The sequence below is a fragment of the Salmo salar genome, chromosome 25, assembly GCF_965601325.2.
Source record: "Salmo salar chromosome 25, fSalSal1, whole genome shotgun sequence".
Taxonomy (NCBI): domain Eukaryota; kingdom Metazoa; phylum Chordata; class Actinopteri; order Salmoniformes; family Salmonidae; genus Salmo; species Salmo salar.
The window spans coordinates 27,003,593-27,023,746 of NC_138315.1; the positions used below are offsets into that span (position 1 = coordinate 27,003,593).

General features: G+C 45.2%; 1 protein-coding gene across 11 annotated transcripts in view; it reads right to left on the minus strand.

The window, feature by feature from the left end:
- map2 (microtubule-associated protein 2) overlaps positions 1–20,154 on the minus strand; it is a 138,484-nt gene that overhangs the window by 30,594 nt on the left and 87,736 nt on the right. For 7 of the 11 annotated variants that reach the window (XM_045707559.2, XM_045707557.2, XM_082969047.1 and 4 more), the window contains 6 exons: positions 15,548–15,625; positions 13,765–13,986; positions 8,656–8,982; positions 4,771–7,398; positions 4,216–4,476; positions 3,529–3,672 (listed from right to left, as the gene is read on the minus strand). In XM_045707559.2, the coding sequence (XP_045563515.2) occupies positions 3,529–3,672; positions 4,216–4,476; positions 4,771–7,398; positions 8,656–8,982; positions 13,765–13,986; positions 15,548–15,625 (3,660 nt within the window). The remainder of the gene's footprint in view (positions 1–3,528; positions 3,673–4,215; positions 4,477–4,770; positions 7,399–8,655; positions 8,983–13,764; positions 13,987–15,547; positions 15,626–20,154) is intronic. The other 4 variants (XM_082969048.1, XM_082969052.1, XM_082969049.1 and 1 more) reach the window with 3 other exon arrangements.

A 20,154-nucleotide genomic window follows, 5' to 3' on the forward strand; every position in this document is an offset into this window, starting at 1 on the left:
ATGAGGACCGCCACAGGAAAGGAAGACCCAGAGTTACCTCTGCTGCAGAGGACAAGTTCATTAGAGTTAACTGCAACTCAGATTGAAGCCCAAATAAATGCTTCACCGAGTCAAGTAACAGACACATCTCAACATCAACTGAATCAGGCTTTCATGGTCGAATTGCTGCAAAGAAACAGCTACTAAAGGACACCAATAAGAAGAAGAGACTTGAAGAACACGAGCAATGGGGATTAGACTGGTGGAAATCTGTCCTTTGGTCTGATGAGTCCAAATTTGAGATTTTTGGTTCCAACCGCCATGTCTTTGTGAGATGCAGAGTAGGTGAATTGGATGATCTCCGCATGTGTGGTTCCCACCGTAAAGCATGGAGGAGGAGGTTTGATGGTGTGGGGGTGCTTTGCTGGTGACACTGTCAGTGATTTATTTAGAATTCAAGGCACACTTAACCAGCATGGCTACCACAGCATTCTGCAGAGATACGCCATCCCATCTGGTTTGCGCTTAGTGGGACTATCATTTGTTTTTCAACAGGACAATGACCCAAAACACATCTCCATGCTGTGTGAGGGCTATTTGACCAAGAAGCAGAGTGACGGAGTGCAGCTTCCGATGACCTGGCCTCCACAATCACCCGACCTCAACCTAGCTGAGATGGTTTGAGATGAGTTGGACCGCAGAGTGAAGGAAAAGCAGCAAACAAGTGCTCAGCATATGTTGGAACTCCTTCAAGACTGTTGGAAAAGCATTCCTCATGAAGCTGGTTGAGAGAATGCAAAGAGTGTGTAAAGCTGTCATCACGGCAAAGGGTGGCTACGTTGAAGAATCTAAAATATATTTTTATTTGTTTATCACTTTTTTGGTTACTACATGATTCCATATGTGTTTTTTCATAGTTTTGATGTATTCACCAGTATTCTACAATGTAGAAAATAGGAAAGAAAAGAAAAACCCTTGAATGAGTAGGTGTGTCCAAACCTTTGACTGGTACTGTATATCTACAGAGCATTCGGAAAGTATTCAGACCCCTTAACATTTTCCACTTTTTTTTTTACATTACAGTCTTATTCTAAAATAGATTTTTTTTAAATCTCATCATTCTACACACAATACCCAATAATGGCAATGCAAAAACAGTTTTTTAGATTTGTTTGCAAATGTATTAAATATAAAAAACGGGAATAACTTATTACATAAGTATTCAGACCCTTTGTTATGAGAATCGAAACTGAGCTCAGGTGCATCCTGTTTCCATTGATCGTCCTTGAGATGTTTCTATAACTCGATTGGAGTCCACCTGTGGTAAATGTAATTAATTTGACATGATTTGGAAAGGCACACACCTGTCTATATAAGGTCCCACGGTTGACAGTGCATGTCGGAGCAAAAACCAAGCCATGAGGTCAAATGAATTTTCCATAGAGCTCTGAGACAGGATTGTGTCGAGGCACAGATCTGGGGAAGGGTAAAAAAAAAATGTCTGCAGCATTGAAGGTCCCAGAGAACACAGTGACCTCCATCATTCTTAAATAGAAGAAGTTTGGAACAACCAAGACTCTTCCTAGAGCTGGCCGCCCGGGCCAAACTAAGCAATCAGGGGAGAAGGGCCTTGGTCAGGGAGGTGACCAAGAACCCTCTGACAGGGCTACAGAGTTCCTCTGTGGTGATGGGAGAAGCTTCCAGAAGGACAACCATCTCTGCACCACTCTGACAATCAGGACTTTATGGTAGAGTGGCCAGATGGAAGCCACTCCTCAGTAAAAGGCACCGTTTGCCAATAGTTACCTAAAGGACTTAGACCGTGAGAAACAAGATACTCTGGCCTGATGAAATCCAGATTGAACTCTTTGGCCTGAATGGCAAATGTCACATCTGGAGGAAACCTGTCACCATCCCTACAGTGAAGCATGGTGGTGGCAGCGTCCTGCTGTGGGGATGGTTTTCAGCAGCAGGGACTGGGAGACTAGTCAGGGTCGAGGGAAAGATGAACGGAGCAAACTACAGAGAGATCCTTGATGAAAACCTGCGCTAGAGTGCTCAGGACCTCATACTGGGGCTAAGGTTCACCTTCCAACAGGACAACAACCCTAACCACACAGCCAAAACAATGCAGGAGTGGATTTGGGACAAGTTTCTGAATGTCCTTGAGTGGCCCAGCCGGAGCCCTGGACTTGAACCCGATCAAACATCTCTGGAGAGACCTGAAAATAGCTGTGCAGCAACGCTCCCCATGCAACCTGACAGAGCTGGAGAGGATATGCAGAGAAGAACGGGAGAAACTACCTAAAAACAGCTTGTAGCTCATACCCAAGAAGTCTTGCGGCTGTAATCACTGCCAAAGGTGCTTCAACGAACTACTGAGTAAAGGGAATACCGATGTAAATGTGATATTTCAGTTGTTGTTTTTTTTACAAATTTGCAAACATTTCTAAAAACCTGTTTTTGCTTTGTCATTATGTTGTAAGGTGTGTAGAATGATGAGGGGGGAAAAAAACGATTTAATCCATTTTAGAATAAGGTTCTAACAAAATGTGGGAAAAAATCAAGGGGTCTGAATACTTTCCAAATGCACTGTATATTGTGGAAACTCACTCTGTCAGATGAGGTAAACCAGTATCTGTCTCCTTACAGCAAGCGGAGCCAAACTACCAGTTGCTTGGCAACTACTTCCTGAATGACACTTCATTCCATTTATAGCAAACTACTTTTGACCAGAGTCCTATGGGCCCTGGTCAAAAGTAGTGCACTACATAGGGAATAGGGTGCAATTTGGGACTAATATCCTGATCTGGGGAAATGCAGTGAAAACCTATTAATTGCACTGTAGTTCTTTCACAGCTGTAGTTCTTTCAAAGCAAACAACCAAAAATTATACAGGTTAAAGAGACACAGATTGAGTTAATAAGTGAGATGGTGAGAGATGGATAACTGGTGGTATATACAGAGAGAAAATAAAAAGTATTGCAGGCACACATAACTCTGAAGCAGTATCATTGACCAAACCATCTCCAACAAAAAAGGAACCAAGAATGAACATGGAAGCTGAGGAGAACAAAAATACATAAAAAAAAATCACAAATAATAAAATAAATGTAACAGTCAAATAAAAAAATGGAGAGCAAATTTGTTTTTATTCAAATAAAATGCAGACACTGAACATGACAAACAAATGCAACAGAATAAAAATGGATAGATTAACAAAATAATTGATCAAATTTAACAAAAATAGAAGTTTTAAATTACTGTAAGAGTGAGTTAACTGTAAAGCACTTTGTGAAACTGCTGATGTAAAAAGGGCATTACAAATACATTTGACTGATTGATGAGATGTGAATGTTGATGTTTGCAGCCACATTGCAAATTTCTAGCCTTCCTGGCCCCGGCCAGCAGTCTTGCATTCCAAATGGCACCCTATTTCATATTTAGCGCACTACTTTTGACCAGAGCACATTGGGCCCTGGTCAACATTAGTGCAATATATAGAGAATAGAGTTCCATTTGGGACGCAGCCCAGGAATGATTGGTCACCTGTAGGTTTCCTCCTAGCACAGGGGTGGGCCTGTGCAGGACGCGAGTGTCGGACCGCAGTAGACTTTAACACACTCTTCCGAGATGGAGACGAGCGTATCTGAGTCTCAGCTTTCTTGGTCAGCTCAGTCTTCTTAATCACGGCTAGCAGAAGAGGGAGAGACATAGTTAAAGAGAGAAAGGGAAAGACAAACAAGTAACATAAAAAAAAGAGAAGGAAGAGGGAGAGATAGTCAAAGAGAGAAAAGGAAGGAAAGGATAGTGTGACAAGGAGGTTTGGTAGGATAGAACCACTCACCTGATTCCCAGTTAACACTCACTTGAGATCTTAAAGGCTTTTAAAGATGATTATCTTTGACAATTATAATGAAAGAGAATAACAAAATCTGTAAATTAATAATATATAACTTCAAAGAACTATATAGAAATTAAAAGTGTTGTTGGTTTCTAAGACACATATCCAGCCTAGTCCTGGACTAAAACGCTATTTCAACGGAGGTTCTTCACTGAAGTGTCCGGGAAACTGTCCCTCTAGAGTAACAAACTGAGCGGAGATCTACACCAAATAAAATCAAACAGAATTAAATAAGCTGTCAATAATAATGAATAACTAAAAATAAAAATATAATAAAACAACAACAAAAACAGAGTAACAAACTAATTTGGAGAGATACTGTAGTTCGAAACCTTTTTTCTTCTTGATGTCCTCCCGGGGGATATAGACCGGCTGCTTGTGAATGGGTTTACGTTCTGGTGTGGAGACGTGCCCCTCGCGCCCTTTCACCCGTCCCCCTTTAGCCTTGGGATTCACTGGCTGCTTCTCCTGCTTCTGCTGTTGGGGAGTCTTCTCCTTCTTGACTGGTGGGGCTGGGACCCGGTCGGCTCTCAGGGGCTCCATCTGCTCTGTAGCCATGCTGTTGTCATCATCCACATCTACAGTGCAGAGATCTAGGTATAAAAGAGACATGATAAGATCATCATGCAGTAGTACTACGGACACAACACAATACATGGGAACAACATTGATAAATTGGGTAAAACAGTGTGAATGATGATAAAATATGTCTTGTTATGATGATAAAATATGTCTTCATTATGAAAAGGTTGTAATAAACATGAATATGCATATGTACTATTTCATTTTCTAACCTATGATTAATAATTATTGGTGGTCACTGAAACGTAATTTATCTGTCATTGAAACATGTATTATGGGATGATGATAACAGAGAGAAATCTCACCTTGAGTGTCGACCCAAGAGCTGTCTAGGATTGAGTCGTCCATGGTGGTCTCGTCTCTGTCGTAGCTCTCTGTCTGTCTCTCGGTCTCTGTCTGCACCTCCTTCTCTGGGGAGGCCTGCACCTCCTTCTCACGGACCTCCTCTGAGACATCCCCCACTTCCTCCAGACTAGCTGCCTCCATGATCTCCACCTCCTGGGACTCCTCCTCCTCCTCTTCCTCCTGCTCGTGGAGAGCCTGTGGTGTCTCAGGCTCAGGCGGAGCAGAGAAACGCACGCTGTGTCCTGGCTCCTCGCCCTCGTCGATGGTCTGGACTACAGTGATAAAGTCATCTTCTACAGTTACCACTGACTCTATGGCAGCTCTGGGTTCTGGAACGTCATCCACCGCTGCTCCTGCCCCTGCCAGAACTTCACCATCTTCCTCTTCTTCTTCTTCTTCCTCCTTGTCTTTCATTATATCCTTCTCAACCTTCTCTTCTTTCTCTCCAGGCTTTGTTGGTTTTATTTCTATCATGATTTCCTCCTGTTCCACCACCTGCTCTATATCCTCCTCCTCCTCCCCCTCTTCCTTTTTCTTTTCTTCTATGTTCTTCTCTTTGACCTCTACAACCTGCTCCTTCTTCAGCTTCTCTTCGCTAACTTTCCCCTTCTCTTCTTCTGTGGTGCTCACACCACCACCTGACACAGACGGAGATGTCGCCATGACGTCAACCTTCGGAGGCGTTGTCTGACCTGTCTGTTTAGGTTTCTCGGTGTCCGTAACCTTCTCTTCTTCTGTGGTGCTCTCCACGGAGGAGGCCGGGGAGGGCCTGGCGGGCCTGCTGATCCGGTCCTTGGCAACCCCAGTCAGTTGGTAGACGTCTTCGGCATCCACCTCCTCATACGCCTCCTGATGCACCAAGAACTTGTCCTTCACCTTCTCCCTTAACTCCTGCAGCTCTCGCTCCTCCTCCATGCTCAGGGGCCTGTCCTCCATCTCCAGTCGGCGGATCTGCCTCTCGTAGGCAGCCATCTCAGCATCTGTCTCTGGTCCCTCGTTCTCTGCCTTTCCCTCCTCATCCAGGGTGACCATCACTGTAGGAGTCACAAAGGACTCTGCTAACTTCAGAGCTGAAGCCGGTTTGTCGTTTTGGTCCTCCATGGCATATTTTTCGTGGCTGATCTCTTTGTTGTCTTTTTCCTCTGAAGCGGAATCTTTCCTTCCCACTTGTTTGGCTTCTTCATTTTCTTTGGAACCGTCACACACAGTTAACTGATTTGTCTTCTCGTCTTCAGCTAGTTTGTCTCTAGCTTCGATCTTCAGTTTTTCCTCTGCCATCTTTTCCTCCAGAGCCATAGGGGTGAAGCGCTGGGGCGGGGAGTCAATGGGACTATGGAGGTCAGCAGGGGAAGGCATGGGCCCTGAGTACTCACTGAACACACAGTAACCCAACTCCTCCAGCTGGCTCTCACTCTTGGCAAGACTCTGGCTCTGATTCTGGTCCCCCAGGACCAGGTTGGCCAGGGAGTCGCTCCCAATGCCTTGGGCGTCTGCAGGGACAGACTTCCTCCTCATGGTCTCTGGGTCATTGTTCTCAGAAGCTAGTCTAGACCTGGTGCCTGCAAGGTCCAGCATCTCAGGTAGGTCAGGAGCCATGACTGTCCCATTTTTGTAGTAGTATTTGGGTGGAAAGGGAGACTCTGGGGACTCTGACCCATGGGGGCTGGTCTTTTCGCCGAGGATCTCTCCTGTGTTGTGGGGAGGAGACGAGGAGTCGGACGTGACTGAGGCGGCCGTCTCCAGGATGAGGGGAGGGAAAGGCGGGGGCACCTTCTCCGCAGACAGGGTGGTAACTGGGAGATAGTTGACAGACTCATCCAGACTGCCACTGGTAAAAGACATGATGTCTGTGGCCAGTGGGGAGAAGTTCCTAGGTAGGCCGCTGGGATCCATCGATCCAATCGTAATGTTGAGAGAGTAGCTTCTCTGATCCAGGGCCAACTTCCCGGGGGAAAGCCTACATTCATTACTCTTGTCCAGGGCCGGTAAGGTATCCTTTTGATATCCCATCGAACTCTTCTTGGTGTCCGGCTTCTTCTCCACTGACTGTGTTTGTGCCAGCATGCTGTAATTGATCTCAGGGGGTGACGGAACTGTTGGGGAGCTTCTCCCTAAGCTCTTCTCTTGACCTGCGGTGCTCAGTTCATAATAACCTTCTGCTGCTTGAGCCCCCTTGGATCCCTCATCTGCCTTCAGGGCCAAAGTCTCGAAATAAGACGACATGCCAGATTTGTCTTTGTTAGAGTCAGAGGAGACACCTTGACCTTGATCTTTGTCTCCAGCTGTAGTGAATCCAGACCCTGCAACCGTTGTGAGGTTACCGGATTCAAGAACTTCCACTGACGGCTGCTTCTCTGAGACTGTTTTAGGTTCATCCGGTATAGACATTTTGGTAGGCTCTTTGGCTTGGCTCTGGCTGTCAGAAAGGAAAGGGGACGGAGAAGGGGACGAAGAAGCCATTTCTGTTTTGGGGTACAGGGGGGGTGCTGCGTGGTCCACGCTGGAGAAAGCTGGACACTCTGGTTCAGTGAAGTCTGGGCTGAGGCATCCACTCTCACTGCCTGGTTTCTCCGTGTCCATCTTTAAGTCTGTAAGTTAAATCTTTAGTAGTTTGTTTGGTTTTACTTCAACATTCAACTATTAATTGTAGGCTACTTTGTTTTAGGACAGCCATTTTAAATAGGGCCAGCCATACTATCACAGACACAGGCAAAGCTCTGCTTACTGTTGCACAGTACAGAGGGCATCGCACATCACTGAGGACGCAGGACAGGAGCATGAGGCGGACCCACTCTCATACGGACGGAACAGAGGCATGGAACGTGAAGGAACGTGATGGAACCGGAATGACGGAATTGGAATGCGCAGGCAGCCATACTGTTGATGGATGAGAAGAACCAAGCAATGAGGAATGGAATGGTTTTCCGACGAGTGACGACTTGACAATCTAATAGAGGTAAAATAATAGCCTTTCTGTCATTCTGTCAATTCTTAGTGAGAAATCATAATGATTTGCATTTAGCTAAATAATGACTTTACACCATCATTTGTCAGTGTGTGTAGAATAATTTGATCTTTGATTAATTAACATCGAGTACATATTTAACTATTAACTTTGAGGACGATATACAATAACGGATCATCAAATTTAGCTAGTCTAAGTATATTTTTATTACAAGTTGTTAGTATAAAGTTCTTAAGTTCAACTAAGAAATAAACATTTGAACAACAGGAAAAATGACAGAATAACACAATATTGAACAGATGAAAACCAGTGAAATGGCACAAATGAATACAATGACAAAATGATGAAAACACTCTGATAGTATTACAATGACAGCGTAAGGAAAGTTGAACAGAAAATACTGTTGAAACCAATAGAGAACGGATGATTGACATGATAAATAAATGGGACGTCTATATGGGATACAACACTGCCAGAAAGACACTGAGTGATAGGTTAACACCAATGAGACATCAATACATTGATAGGTAGCATCAGAGAGGGGAAAGCACGGTTAGGAGGATCGGCAACATTTCATTAATACACAGACACGAAAAGGCCGGCCTCAAAATCTGCAACTAGAAACTGAAAACACAAGCAAGGAAAAAGAAAAAAGTAATAAATCAGAAGGAAAGTTTTTAAACATGTCTCCTAGCTTTCACCGTCAAGCCTGTGTTGCCTTGCAGCCTTTAGCAGAGCATAGAGCGGGGGGGCAACTTTGAGCCATTCCACCTCATTTAATCACTGATGAATTCCCTTAAAAGCCTAAACGTTCTCATTTTCTATAAACAATACAATAACATGCATCCAGGGAGACCAGAAAGAGGGCAGACAGACACACCTTCATCAAGGCTCTCCTCCTTCCCCTCAGGCACTGCCACCTCCTCCTCCTCCTCCTCCCTTCCGTTAGGGCCATCAAGAGCAGCACTAACTGCCACTGCCTGCACAGGGGGCCCAGCCTGGGCCTCGCCTACAGCCGCAGCCTGTTCTAATGGCTTGGTTGGGGGGCCGTCTGGCTCAGGCACATCCCCACTCCACAGCTCCTCAAGAGCAGCCACGATTTCTGCTGCTGCCCCTTCCATCTCCTCATCCTCCTCCAACATCAACACCTCTTCCTCCTCCTCCTCCTCCTCCTCCTCGAAGTTATCTTTAAGAGCCTCGACAGTCTCTACTTTGCATAAAAGAAGGGGAGAGGTGGACAGTACACATCAAGACTATGGGTTGGCAACACAGACTTGGATTACATGGGTACAAATCGGTGAGACACTTTCAGCTCTGTAAAGGTGGCTCACAGATATAGATGCACATGTCACAGATGTTGTAGCGTATGAGTGAGTGACGTTTCTCCCCTGGCCATGTGATTTGTTTGGGTTTGGACTGGATGGATGTTTTGACTCATAGAGTAAGCAGGCAGAGGCTTTTCTTTAAAATCAAATAATCCTGAAAGAAAGACAGATACCGGTCCAGCACACTGTTGAATGTTCCTGCAGTTTTATTGAGTGCAACTGTGACAGAGAGGTCCCAAAAGTCTTTGTCAGGCTATAAAAGAACCCTCATCTCTGCCTGTCCAATCTGCTGTGGCTCTAAATTATCAAAAAGGCACACAAGGCCATAGTCTTTCTCTGTCACACACACCACGCCAACACACCACATCAGGTTATTTCCATTCAAATGTACTGTACATTTATCGTTCGTTCTCCACTAACATCAAGGCGGTGACCCGATCCTGTAGAGTACGACCCTGCCTCACACAGGAAGCGGCGCAGGTCCTAATCCAGGCACTTGTCATCTCCTGTCTGGATTACTGCAACTCGCTGTTGGCTGGGCTCCCTGCCTGTGCCATTAAACCCCTACAACTCATCCAGAACGCCACAGCCCGTCTGGTGTTCAACCTTCCCAAGTTCTCTCATGTCACCCAGCTCCTCCGCTCTCTCCACTGGCTTCCAGTTGAAGCTCGCATCCGCTACAAGACCATGGTGCTTGCCTACGGAGCTGTGAGGGGAACGGCACCTCCGTACAGGCTCTGATCAGTCCCTACACCCAAACGAGGGCACTGCGCTCATCCACCTCAGGCCTGCTCGCCTCCCTACCTCTGAGGAAGCACAGTTCCTGCTCAGCCCAGTCAAAACTGTTCGCTGCTCTGGCACCCCTATGGTGGAACAAGCTCCCTCACGACGCCAGGACAGCGGAGTCAATCACCACCTTCCAGAGACACCTGAAACCCCACCTCTTTAAGGAATACCTGGGATAGGACAAAGTAATCCTTCTAACCCCCCCCCCCCAAAAGATTTAGATGTACTATTGTAAAGTGGTTGTTCCACTGGATATCATAAGGTGAATGCACCAATTTGTAAGTCGCTCTGGATAAGAGCGTCTGCTAAATGACTTAAATGTAAATGTAAACGTTATCAGTAAGAAAATGCATGCATGAAACACTATAACAGTATTTTGCAAGCAAAGTTGTGTGGCTATACATACAGTCGTGGCCAAAAGTTTTGAGAATGACACATATTAATTTTCACAAAGTCTGCTGCCTCGGTTTGTATGATGGCAATTTGCATATACTCCAGAATGTTATGAAGAGTGATCAGATGAATTGCAATTCATTGCAAAGTCCCTCTTTGCCATGCAAATGCACTGAATCCCCCCAAAACATTTCCACTGCATTTCAGCCCTGCCACAAAAGGACCAGCTGACATCATGTCTTGGATTCTCTCGTTAACACAGGTGTCAGTGTTGACGAGGACAAGGCTGGAGATCACTCTGTCATGCTGATTGAGTTCGAATAACAGACTGGAAGCTTCAAAAGGAGGGTGGTACTTGGAATCATTGTTCTTCCTCTGTCAAACATGTGCCGTCATCATTGCTTTGCACAAAAAGGGCTTCACAGGCAAGGATATTGCTGCCAGTAAGATTGCACCTAAATCAACCATTTATCGGATCATCAAGAACTTCAAGGAGAGTGGTTCAATTGTTGTGAAGAAGGCTTCAGGGCGCCCAAGAAAGTCCAGCAAGCGCCAGGACTGTCTCCTAAAGTTGATTCAGCTGCGGGATCGGGGCACCACCAGTACAGAGCTTGCTCAGGAATGGCAGCAGGCAGGTGTGAGTGCATCTGCACGTACAGTGAGGCGAAGACTTTTGGAGGATGGCCTGGTGTCAAGAAAGGCAGCAAAGAAGCCACTTCTCGCCAGGAAAAACATCAGGGACAGACTGATATTCTGCAAAAGGTACAGGGATTGGACTGCTGAGGACTGGGGTAAAGTCATTTTCTCTGATGAATCCCCTTTCCGATTGTTTGGGGCATCTGGAAAAAAGCTTGTCCGGAGAAGACAAGGTGAGCGCTACCATCAGTCCTGTGTCATGCCAACAGTAAAGCATCCTGAGACCATTCATGTGTGGGGTTGCTTCTCAGCCAAGGGAGTGGGCTCACTCAGAATTTTGCATGAATAAAGAATGGTACCAACACATCCTCCGAGAGCAACTTCTCCCAACCATCCAGAAACAGCTTGGTGACGAACAATGCCTTTTCCAGCATGATGGAGCACCTTGCCATAAGGCAAAACTAAGTGGCTCAGGGAACAAAACATCTATATTTTGGGTCCATGGCCAGGAAACTCCCCAGACCTTAATCCCATTGAGAACTTGTCGTCAATCCTCAAGAGGCGGGTGGACAAACAAAACCCCACAAATTCTGACAAACTCCAAGCATTGATTATGCAAGAATGGGCTGCCATAAGTCAGGATACGGCCCAGAAGTTAATTGACAGCATGCCAGAGCGGATTGCAGAGGTCTTGAAAAAGAAGGGTCAACACTGCACATCTTGACTCTTTGCATCAACTTCATGTAATTGTCAATAAAAGCCTTTGACACTTATGAAATGCTTGTTATTATATTTCAGTATTCCATAGTAAGATCTGACAAAAATATCTAAAGACACTGAGGCAGCAGACTTTGTGGAAATTAATATTTGTGTCATTCTCAAAACTTTTGGCCACGACTGTACATTTTACACATAATATACTAAGTGGACATTGCCTTCCCCTTATCAGTTGAGAGAAGAGCCACAGAAACATATCATAAATCCCACTCCCAGCTCATCCAAGTTCTGTAACAATTTTCTGACTTGATGTAGGCAGTGTAGGCACTGGGCAGAGAATGTGTCCTGTATCACTGTTCTAGGACCAGTCCTCAACCCTCCAAAACCCTCCAAACCCAAACCATTAGATGATAGAAACAGATCTAGCCTCCAAACAAGCATATCCAAGCATCCTCTCTCTGTCACCATGGAGCTGGGTGCCTCTGCTCCTAACTCCTAAGCTGTTATGCCGCCTGCGATTCTGAAATCCTGCTTAGAGACAGAAAGACGCTGCTCAATTCAGCAGGCTTTATGTGGTGGTGCTATGCCTCGCCATGTGGCACGGTGCTCAGGGTTTTAGATGTGATGGCCTGACGACTGCTGCTGCTGCGTGCGTGCGTGCATGCTTGTGCGTGTGCGTGTGTGTGTGTGTGTGTGTGTGTGTAGCAGGGCCGTGACCGGATGTGGCAGCGTGCAGCAGTGTGCTGGGTCACATCACAGCAGGGACTCTCTCTGCCCAGGAAGAGACAGAGAGGAGGAGTGATGCCATACAGTCTACAAGCTGGAGACAGAGGAGAGAAGAGGACTGCTAAACCTACAGATGTATGATCTTAATTTGAGCCAGTTTTCTACAGCAGGACAATAATCCTGAAGCAACAGGAAATGTGAATTATTATGTGGATTCTAATTAATTAACATTTTTGTAGGGGTTGGTACATTTTTCATAAAGGGAAAATCAAGTCTGAAATTTCAAAGTAGAAATTACAAACTTCAGAAGCCTTTTTAAACCTCAAATACACTACACGTTTTACATTTCCTGTATTCCAGGGTGATCAAATTAAGATCCTACATCTGTAGCTTCAGGGGATCTATTTGCCCAGGGAGAGACAGAGAGGAAGACTGATGCCGTATACTGTAACACTTCCAGCTGTCTCCTGGAGACAGAGAGGAGACAGAGAGGGGAGGGCTGCTAAACCTCTAGCCTAGTACAGCCCTGATGAGGACATGTTTTTGTTTACTAATACTATAAGCCTTTGAGAGTTGTGAGAGAGCATATTGAGAGTGTGTGTGTGAAGTGAGTCCTTTAAGAGCTTGTGTGTCTATATGCAGAGTGTTGAGTATCGAGCTGAATGTCGTCCTGTGACTTCTGTGATCGAATAATAATCTACAACGGGTGTGTGTGTAACGGCAGTGGTGGGATGCATGAGAAGGGGGCTGATGGGAGGGATCAGGGATGAGTTTGTCTTTGAGGGAGAGATGACAGACAGACACACAACACGCATGAAGCATTAAGATGACACAGACAGGCAGAGAGGAAAACGTGCATAAAACAAGTCTTAGATCATGCTCAACAATCCACTGTATATTGCTGCAAGCCATTTGGACCTGCATGCCACTCTATTTACATGATATGCATATGACGTTGTTTGACCTGTATGCATAAACATGTGAACACTTCATGATATGCATCCTTGCAAGTATGCACATGTACGTTTAAGAATTTCCTCAGCCCAGTTTGTATTCAAATTATGAATCAATACAGTTATTGATTAGTTATCTTTATCGGACCACTTTGATAAATTATGCTTATATTTATCAGATTACTTTCAGAAGGTATGGGGGGCTTCCGTAGCCAACATTGACTAAAGGGAACAAATGGATTTGATTGAGAAATAAATAGAAATGAAAAACCTGAAAGCTCAGATTCGTGAGCTAATTCACACCACAGGGACACAAACACACAGACGGTAAGACGGAGGTTGTTGGTCAAACCACAGAAAAGGTGGATCAGGGTAAAAACCGAGAAAGAGGAAGATAGAAGGGACGATAGGAAGGAAGAATGGCGTTACGTAGAGGAACCATGCGCGGTTCACCTTGGATCTGTCTAAAGGCAGCGGCCAGCACTGTGGGCCGAGAGGAGACCGAGCGATCCCACTCAGGGCTGAACAAGGGATGATCATAGTATTCCTCGTCAGAGTGGTAGGGGTCATCCTCGGGCACAGACACAGAGATGGAGGGGGCGAGGAACTTGCACCTCTCCCGAGAATTTTGGAAGCGGCGGAGAGGGCAGGCCTCCTTCATCTCATCCCCTACATCTACAAACAACAGAAGAACGTACTGCAGGGGAAATCTGGACACACACACAGAGAGAAACACGCTGGGAGAGAGGGAGGGAGGGGGGAGGGAGAGGGGAGGGAGAGGCACATACACACAGAGAGAAACACGCTGGGAGAGAGGGAGGGAGGGGGGAGGGAGGGGGGAGGGAGAGGCACATACACACAGAGAGAAACACGCTGGGAGAGAGGGAGGGAGGGGGGAGGGAGAGGGCAGGGAGAGGCACATACACACAGAGAGAAACACGCTGGGAGAGAGGGAGGGAGGGGGGGAGGGAGGGGGGGAGGGAGGGAGGGAGGATAGAGGGATGTAGTGTTAGGGGGAGAGAGAGAGACAGAGAGAGAGAGGCAACAAGACAAAGACACAAGGACAGTGACCAGCAACTGAAAGTGAGTTTGGAGCCTGCCACTCGAAGACAAGATGGGCGGACCACACAGTCAGACCAACGTAACAGAGACAGCAATGTAAAGCGATGTAACAATGAAACTCATTGAAAGCTAGTGTTAGTGAACCGACTGCTGCAGTGCTGATAGACAGTGTTTCAGCGGCATGCTGCTAGTGGGCCACTACATGCTTGCTGGGTGTTTGGTCACTGCCCCTAATACAGTAGCACAGTGGTGCCAAGGTGTTCTCTTATAAGGGAGATGGCTATGATTCATTATATAGGAAGAGAGGAAGCTACGTAGCTAACAAGTCAATTCAACTACCAATAACCAGTCTGTCTGAGCATGGCTGGATTCTCCCACAAAATCTGTCATAGGTCACATGTCCACTGCAGTCAGAGTAGACTAGACAAACACAGACAACAGGCCAGGCACAGTCAGAAACAAACCAGGAAGACAAAAAAGCATGGTCCAACAACAAGGAAAAACCAACAACAAGACATGCTTAAACGCAGGACAGAAGAGTAAAGACAAAGACACATAAGTGGAAACAAAAGAGGTTAGGAGGGCAAACAGGCTACCAGAGATATATCTGCAAGGATAGTAGGGGTGGATGATCAAAGTTAAAGGGGAGGAAGGATGCCAATGGGGGGTGAGGAGGGGCAAGGTCATGCGAAGGTCATGCACTGGCATTCTAAGATGCATGGTCAGGGAAGGGGGGAAGATAAAGGAGTATGGGCTTGTGGATGGAGTGATTGAGGTAAAGAAGTGATGAAGGTGAGATGATTTCTAATTCTGTGGGAAAAGGAAGATGAGGAGGAGGGAGAAGACTTCTGTTTACTTCCACAGAAAGATAATGAATGTCTAAGATACACTTCCTGGGTTTCTGTGTAACAACATGATCCAGGTAGGGAGCCTCTGTGATTGGTTCGCCCAAAGGTGTCACATACTGTATCTTCCAAGGCAGCAGCAATGGGGTTCCAAGGGTCTCGGCACAGTCAAATACAACACATACAGTCTTGATGATAACATATCATTCACTCACAGTCTCTCGCTCTCTCTCTCTCTCCATTTCTATCTCTCTCTCTCCATTTCTCTCTTTCTCCCTCCCTCCCTCCCTCCCTCCCTCCCTCCCTCCCTCCCTCCCTCTAGACCTTACCTTGCTCCAGGGGTCTGAAGCAGTGCTCAGCAGCAGGTGAGGGAGGAGGAGAGGGGGGCAGGTTTGCCGTGTCTTCAACTACAGAAAGACAAACAGATGGGGACAGACAAACATGGACAGATGAGAATTTATCAGGAGTGAAGTTTGAAAACAGCTAACTATTAGACAACCCTTTGTGTGTCTGTTGAGATAGTAGCTGATTAAGCCTGGAGAGGAGAGGATGAAATCAATTAGTCTTTCTGCTCTCTCCCTCTTTATCTGTCTCTCTCTATCTCTCTCTCGCTACCTGTCTCTCCTGTTAATCCTTTAAAGCTCCTTTGACATTCTCTGTGAACAGTAGAGATGTGAATAAATACTACAATGGCTGTTTTTCGCTGAGTAATTCCTCCAGTGAGGATTCTCTGGTGAAAATTTCATGAAATGCAAGGTAATTTCAAGAAGCTGCATTTATATTATCAACTGTAATAGTGAATTAGCTAATAGTAGTAATACAAATTGATTACTGTAATACAAATAGGTTTACAACAGACAGCCTCTGTTGGCTCTGTTGTAGCCTCTACAGTATATCCCCATTTTGATGTATATCTGTCAGCTCCACACTCCATAGATGTAGATTTGCTGACAGACAGAGTCCTCACTGCTGGTTATTATTAACTCAGCAAAAAAAGAAACATCCCTTTTTCAGGATCCTGTCTTTCAAAGATAATTCGTAAAAATCAAAATAACTTCACAGATCTTAATTCTAAAGGGTTTAAACACGGTTTCCCATGCTTGTTCAATGAACCATAAACAATTAATGAACATGCACCTGTGGAATGGTCATTAAGACACTAACAGCTTACAGACGGTAGGCAATTAAGGTCACAGTTATGAAAGCTTAGGACACTAAAGAGGCCTTTCTACTGACTCTGAAAAACAACTAAAGAAAGATGCCCAGGGTCCCTGCTCATCTGCATGAACGTGCCTTAGGCATGCTGCAAGGAGGCATGAGGACTGCAGTTGTGGCCAGGGCAATAAATTGCAATGTCCGTACTGTGAGACGCCTAAAACGGCGCAACAGGGACCACGTGTAACAACACCTGCACAGGATCGGTACATCCGAACATCACACCTGCGGGACAGGTACAGGATGGCAACAACAACTGCCCGAGTTACACCAGGAACGCACAATCCCTCAATCAGTGCTCAGACTGTCCGCAATAGGCTGAGAGAGGCTGGACTGAGGGCTTGTAGGCCTGTTGTAAGGCAGGTCCTCACCAGATATCACCGGCAACAACATCGCTGATGGGCACAAACCCACCGTCGCTGGACCAGACAGGACTAGCAAAAAGTGCTTTTCACTGACGAGTCGCGGTTTTGTTTCACCAGGGGTGATGGTCGGATTCGTGTTTATCGTCGAAGGAATGAGTGTTACACCGAGGCCTGCACTCTGGAGCGGGATCGATTTGGTGAATGGAGACAAACATGTTGTAATATACTGTGAGGAGGACATGATAGTCCTAACAAAGCTTTCCAGTTTCACGTCCATGCCAAAAGCCTATCTCTGTCGTTTTAAGTATCGGCGTTCCGTCAACAGGACAGTTGTAAATCATTCAGCACGTTATGTCAAGATCACAGATTTGAGAGAAACAACAAATGTTGGTACATATAAGTGTCTTATATCGGCTGAAAGCTTAAATTCTTGTTAATAACTGCACTGTCCAATTTACAGTAGCTTTTACCGCGAAGAAATGCCATGTTTGAGGAGAGCTCCTAACAACAAAACACTTTTTTCACCGCAATAGGTATGATAAATTCACCTCTGAAGGTGAAATGTGTACTTACATTCTGAAATCTTGCTCTGATTTATCATCCAAAGGGTCCCAGAGATAACATGAAGTGTTGGTTTCATATCCTAAAAAGGTCCATAAAGCATGCACAATCGATTTTATATTTCCTTCGTTTAATTTGCAAAGAAAGGAATCTGTGAAAATCTCACCTTAAACGTTGTTTCAACGAGTCAAATCACATTCGTATGTATTCCTCAGAGATCCTAGAAGGTAACAAGACTTCACTATATCATTAGGGGTGTAGTATATCCTATAGGACACCATATTTGGTCAGAGAACGACGCCTTCATGGCACGCCGATGACGAGGGCGGTCATCACTTGATCGACTGTATCTTTGTCAACTAATCACCAATCGGTGCTTAACAAAGCTAGCTGTATAGCCAATGAGCTGGGCTTTACGGGATTATCCGGAAACCATGTATATGTCGTAAAATGTAGTTACTAATCTTGTATGACAGCATGCCTTTTCATTTTGGACCAAAATTATAAGAATATTCAGAGTTATGAAGTTATGAAAACTGGTTGTTTTGCAAATGTTGAACTTATAATATGGCTACTAATACTTGGAAAGCTAAATCAAAGTCCAAGTATACAGATTGGACGATATTCTTGCAGAAGATTTTTATTTGAATGCGAATGTCTCCTTCATGATTTCCCCAAATGTACCTGGGGACTTCACACTAAAAGTATTGTAGTTCACTCATATTTCAAGTTATCCATCTGAAACTTTGCACATACACTGCTTCCATCTTGTGGACACTATCGGAATTACAACCAGAGTGATGCCTGGAACTGTGACCTTTCTGTTGCATTTAAAATATGGTGGTTTAAAAATACCGGTTGGTTTATCTTTGTATTTTCTTCTACCAGATCTATTGTGTTATATTCTCCTACATTCAATTCATTCACATTTCCACAAACTTCTAAGTGTTTCATTTCAAATGGTACCAAGAATATGCATATCCTTGCTTCAGGGCCTGAGCTACAGGCAGTTAGATTTGGGTGTGTCATTTAGGCGAAAATTGATAAAAGGGGGCTATCCCTAATTATACTGAACAAAAATATAAACTCAACATGTAAGTGTTGGTCCCATGTTTCATGAGCTGAAATAAAAGATCCCAGAAATGTTCCATGCGCACACAAAAAGCTTATTTCTCTCAAATGTTGTGCACAAATTAGTTAACATCCCTGTTAGTGAGCATTTCTCCTTTACCAAGATAATCCATCCACCGGACAGTTGTGGCATATCAAGAAGCTGATTAAACAGCATGATCATTACACAGGGGCACCTTGTGCTGTGGACAATAAAAGGCCACACTAAAATTGGCAGTTTTGTCACACAACACAATGCCACAGATGTCTCAAGTTTTGAGGGAGCGTGCATTTGGCATGCTGACTGCAGGAATGTCTACCAGAGCTGTTGCCAGAGAACTGAATGTTCATTTACCATAAGCTGCTTCCAATGCCATTTTGGAGAATTTGGTAGTATGTCCAACTGGCCTCACAACGGCAGACCACGTATAACCACGCCAGCCCAGGACCGCCACATCTGGCTTCTTCACCGTCGGGATCGTTTGAGACCAGTCACCCGGACAGCTGATGAAACTGAGGAGTATTTCTGTCTGTAATAAAGCCCTTTTTTGGGGAAAAACAATTTCTGATTGGCTGAGAATGGCTCCCCAGTGGGTGGGCCTATGCCCTCCCAGGCCCTCATGGCTGCGCCCCTGCCCAGTCATGTGATTTCTATAGACTAGGGCCTAATGAATTTGTTTCAATTGACAGATTTCATTATATGAACTACAACTCGTTAATATCTTTGAAATTGTTGCATGTTGCACTTATATTTAAGTTCAGTATAGTTAGTAAAACAATATTCCCTCAATAGGCCTCTTTGGAAGTTGATAGGATAATTAGCAGTTTGACAGGGTATGAAAATTAGGTTCATGTTAGGGAAACGGTTAGGGTCAGCTAAAATAAAAAAAATAACTATAACTTTACAACATTTATTTTTATATACCAGGGGTGCTGCAGAACCTCCAGCACCCTTCGCAGGGCTATGATTCGATATAAGAAATAAATGATGAAGTGCTGCTGCGCTTCAGCCAACCAGAGTGAATATTGATGACGATGTAAATCAAGCATTAATCAAATGTTATGCTGCTGTGGCAGTACTGTTTATATTTAACCTAGGTATCTCGCTACACACACTCGACCGATGACCTCATCTCAAGACATGCATGTTTGGATACCGGGCGCACGCATTCTCCGTACAGGGCAGACTGGGAAAAGGCACATCCGGGCGCCTGTGAGCGCCGTACAGGGCAGACCAACTGATGGTAGGGGTGGTGACTTGGGGGCAGTCGGTTCAGAACAACAATGACATAAACTGTATAAAAATGTTTTAAATATATATACCACCACCCAAAAGGGCACTTGGCGAGTGGGAAGGCAAAGGGGCAGGTGCTCAGGCAGACCCTTATCTGTGCACGTGCCTGGAGAGGCTACTACATGTTAAGGGTCAATGTTGCTATGTGGACTCCAGATGGCTGATCTGGGATCTGTTCTGCTTTGCTCTGGGCTTACTCCCCCACCACTACCACCATGTTAGATCTTCTCTGACAGCTGTCCAGTCCAAGCACTGCTCTCTAACCCCTACGCACGCACAGACGTACCCAAACACACAGACGTACCCAAACACACACACACACACACACACACACACACACACACACACACACACACACACACACACACACACACACACACACACACACACA